At 42.9% G+C, this 4,410-nt stretch overlaps 1 protein-coding gene across 1 annotated transcript in view; it reads right to left on the reverse strand.

Annotated features, from left to right (window-relative positions):
• The window catches only part of LOC126386985 (gephyrin-like), a gene marked incomplete at its 5' end in the record, with an annotated part of 8,019 nt that extends 3,864 nt beyond the window's left edge, over positions 1–4,155 (reverse strand). Inside the window, 5 exons of the mRNA XM_050039559.1 lie at positions 1,748–1,851; positions 1,979–2,043; positions 3,380–3,453; positions 3,796–3,883; positions 4,034–4,155. Coding sequence (XP_049895516.1) covers positions 1,748–1,851; positions 1,979–2,043; positions 3,380–3,453; positions 3,796–3,883; positions 4,034–4,155 — 453 coding nt within the window. The remainder of the gene's footprint in view (positions 1–1,747; positions 1,852–1,978; positions 2,044–3,379; positions 3,454–3,795; positions 3,884–4,033) is intronic.
• Positions 4,156–4,410: the final 255 nt, after the last annotated feature.

Raw genomic sequence — 4,410 nt, forward strand, 5'->3', positions numbered from 1 at the left:
GAGCGTGTCCGAGCGTGCACCAGCGCGAGCCTTGCCTGAACCTCTTCTGTGAAGCCTTCTTCCGTACCTCCGGGCTCCGTACACCCGGGAGAGTTGAGCCTGATAGGAGGGGCCAAATTTGAATGTGTGTTTACAAACAGCAACTGGAAAATCCTCCAGACCCTACCTTTAAGGCAGTTCTGAAGGCAAAAGGGGTCCCACCTGGTACTAGCAAGGTGCACCTGATAAAGTGGCCAGTGAGTGTATTTCCTAGCATTGCCAAAAATCAACAAGATCTGATCCATCTGCAGTTGCTCATGCTCAGCCATCCTCATCAAAACGAAAACTAAAGAGCTAGCCTCGGTAGAATGTTAACACGATGCACATGTTTACGTCCGTCACATTCCACTATCCCACTGGTTCAGCTGTGAAGAACGTACAGTCTGCTTTTAAATTGACAACTGTTGACTCTTCCACATCGAAACTAAACTGTTTAAGAATTGATTTTTCCCTCACCCCTAGTGCAGACTATCACAAACTTTGCCTGCAGACTGGTAAAACTTTGGACTCATGACCCTGATGAAGGTCACACAAGCTGAAACATGTTTGCTGTTCTTTACACTACTAATTTTACTGGGAATTTGGCCCCTTTAGAGTTGATTTTGCTCCTCTGTGCACCCTGAGAGAAGTCAAACTTGTGCCAGAAATCCCGACAAAGCTGTGGACTCACTAGCATTTCATGTTTTTTGAACGTGTCCTCAAGGATTGACTTTCCGCCAGAATTAGGAAAGTCCTTGATATTAAACTTTCCTTACATGAATGCAGCACAGTAGTTGTGACCAAAAAAAAAACCCCATTGAAATCTTCAGATCTGGACCATCACCAAAATATAATTACCTTGGCTAAAAGGCGATCTGCCCACCCAAATTCTGCCAGACACTTTTGTACATTTTCAAACATTATATGCTTTCTAATGGGCAACAAGTCAAACAGAAGGCAGCGGAAACTCCTCCAACTTTACTGGCAAAGGTAGAGGTTTTTGCAGATTACTATTTGACCTGGGTCTGATGCCATCTGCTGAGGGAAATTATCTGGCTACATCTGTGCTTCCAGGCCATCAGTCCCGCCACTAAGTGGCAGTAATGCATTCAAGTTGATTTCTAACTGCTTTATAACAGCAAATGATGTAGCACAGCTCTCTGGATAGCACACATGATGGCAGGGGACCAGACCTCTCGCCTGATGATGCTAGTTGGGGCACACGAGCTGCGGCTGTTCGGGGCGTGTGATATTATTATGATTTGACTTGCTCTATAATTATGAATATTCATGACCAGGGAGCAGGCCTTCAGGTCAGTGTGGGCCGTGATTGGTTTCTCTGCCAAGTCAAAGCGAAACACGGTGGTCATAAATATGTATCAAGCGGATGATGAAAATAGTATTAAATCAGGAGTTAAGATGCAATGGCCTGCAATGACTCGCCCTGTAACTTTAGTGGAAACATAATTGTAATGCTCCCATGTTTCATGTTTCCTGCTTCTTGCAGTTTGTTGCATCTGCGCTCAAATGTTCACAAATGGGAAGAGAAAGGATCTTTTTTTGGAGAACTGGCCTTTCTACCTTTTTTTAATCTCAGTGGAGACCTTGTATCTGGTTATTACACAGAAAAAAAAACACGTCTTGTAGCCACCAGTGTCTCAACAGATGATGAACTTTGTGTGTCTCTGCCAGAGAGTCAGGCTTCTCCTGGCCGCCCTGGGCATCCTACCCTCGCTTTGATGATGGTGGGCCTAGGGTCCAAAATGCCCTGCATCTTCCTCAAGGCAGGGATGACAAAAAGATTACAGGTGACAACAGCGGACACGGGGTTTCCTAGGACAGACGGACGGACGGACAGAGAGAGGACAGCCAGAGGAGACAAGAGGGGGAGAAATACATGAGTAACACCTCTTCAGAAACAGCGGAGTGAATCACTCTTTCTCTCAACTTCACACACTACCTGGGAGGGCAAAGATTAGTTTGCGAGCACCGTCCATGTCCAAGGTGGCAAATGTTGTTGGGAGACTGAAAAAGAAAAACAATATTTAAGTATTTTTACCTGTTTTATGCAACACTGCTGTAAATGTACATCTGTGGCCGGTTGTACCAAACACCTTAAGTTAAGAACATCCATAAAGTCTGAGTTAAAATAAAATCGGCTGCTACACAACAACCTTAATTCTTCTCCTTCTCCATTTCCTTAAGCATTTAGATTTTCTCCTTCTCTTGGTCTTATACTTAAGGAATCCCTTAAAGTTAGTTAAACTGTTGCACAAAAGACCTCAGCAACCAAGGTAAGGAAAAAACTTAAGGTACCTCTGACTCTGTCTTAACACAGCTGAGCTTATGCTGATAGATTTAGTATTTTTTTGGACCTTTTCACCAGACTTCTGGAATTAATTTTCGTTGTAATTTCCTCCCACATTCCTTGTTTTATGTCTGCTGTTATGTGCAGATCAAATTCACTTATTAGTGTGTGCTTTCCATTATTATATTTGTCCAGAGGTAAAACGTTCACCTCCTCTGAATAATTTTCTTTCCTTGCCTTCTTTTCTTCTGCTCTTCGACAGTAGCTCACTATAGGGACTTGGGTTAGGAACTGAAGGGTCACCAGTACAAGTCCTTGTCACCCTTCAGTTCCTAACCCAAGTCCCTACAGTACCTCACTATAGGGACTTGGGTTGGGAACTGAAGGGTCACCAGTACAAGTCCTTGTCCAGACCAGACCAAGTATGAAGTGTCTGCTAGTAGCTGGCGAGTCGTCAGTTCGCCTCCTGGGCCGAGATGCCCTTGAGCAAGGCACCAAACCCCCAACTGCTCAGGGCGCTTGTCTGTAGGCAGCCCTCTCACTCTGACATCTCTCCATTTAATGCATGTATCTGTCCTGTTTGTGCATGTGTGTGTATTTCGGGCCTGAGTACTACTATCAGAATCGACCAACAGGCTTTTTTTATTTTGCACAATGAATGGATATTACATACATTGAAAAGCACTGGATTTCATGTCTCCATCTGCTCGTGGGCCATCATGTTAACAATATGTATGCATAATATGATGTTAATTTCACTACAGAAGAGACTTGATGATCACTAAAATTAGGTGGGGAAAAAAAGTGGATATATCAATATCGTTACTGGTTCTCGGCCTAATAAGTTGTTATATATCCATATGTCAGATATCGGCAATAAATCCAATATCTTGCATCCCTATTTAAGTGTAATACTTAAGGGGAAAAACTTAAAATGTTTTGTGCAACCGGCCACTGAGATTTAAACTTAAACTCTATTTCAGTTTTCCGTTAAACACATCATGACTGTGTTGTAAACAGTTGAAGAAGAATAAAGTTGTTAAATTGTCTTACCCTGGTTTCATGAAAACACGACCAAAATGGATCTGAGCATGAAGATCAATATCCAGCACCTGCTTAAGGTAGTCCTAAAAAGACAGAAACATAAAAGTGCAATACATTAAAAAAATGCAGTGGACAATCAGATCTTACACATATAGTGATGTTTTAAACACTTCTTCCATTTGTGTGAACACTGGAGACTAACAGAATCACCTAGACTACAAAACAAAATTCAGTACTTTGTGATGATACATTTTGGTGCTGTATTATTGTTAACATATCAATCTCATAAATAAGTTCACCCAGATCACCCATTGAAAATACAATTTACTATAGAATACAGGCTGTCATCCCCCCGTCCACCATAAGGTGTCAGTGAAAGACAACGCTATGATTGAATGTGTGCACTGCTTGTTCTGTCATCATACCTTCTCTCCCATGGACACTCCTCCTGAGGTGATGATGACATCAGCACGGCTGATGCCTTCATTCAGAGCGTTGAGAAGGTCATCGGGGCTGCGGGGCACAGAGACACACACCCAAACACGCATTTTAACACACCAACTCACAGGAGAGGAAATTATAGAGAGCTAGTTTCGGAGTACAGCAAAATGATGAACATCATATTGGAAGTGTAACGTGTATAGTATTAGAGTGAAGGCGTACTTGTCTCCCACGATGCCCAGATTGATGGTTGGGTAACCGTGTTCCTGGATAGTGGCCAGCAGGGTGGAGCGATTACTGTCCCTGATCTTCCCAGGATGGAGGTCGTCTTCTGGGTTCAGCAGCTACCACGACACATGGGGAGAAATGAGACATTAGAAACACTCCTCCCTATTCAATAGCCATCTATTTTTAGGTCAGTTTAAGTACAATCTGGACCTGGCTTAAACATTATTCAGAAAATACTCTGAGCACCACTTTGGGTGGCAGCAAGTCTGGTGGGTATAAAAATAATTAATCAGTTCAACAGGGAGGTTGAGACCCTCGTTGGCAAACATCCTTTGCTTACCATTATAGTATTACTATACTTATCCTGCTCT

This window comes from Epinephelus moara, unplaced genomic scaffold (assembly GCF_006386435.1).
Source record: "Epinephelus moara isolate mb unplaced genomic scaffold, YSFRI_EMoa_1.0 scaffold1339, whole genome shotgun sequence".
In the NCBI taxonomy this organism is placed as follows: Eukaryota; Metazoa; Chordata; class Actinopteri; order Perciformes; family Serranidae; genus Epinephelus; species Epinephelus moara.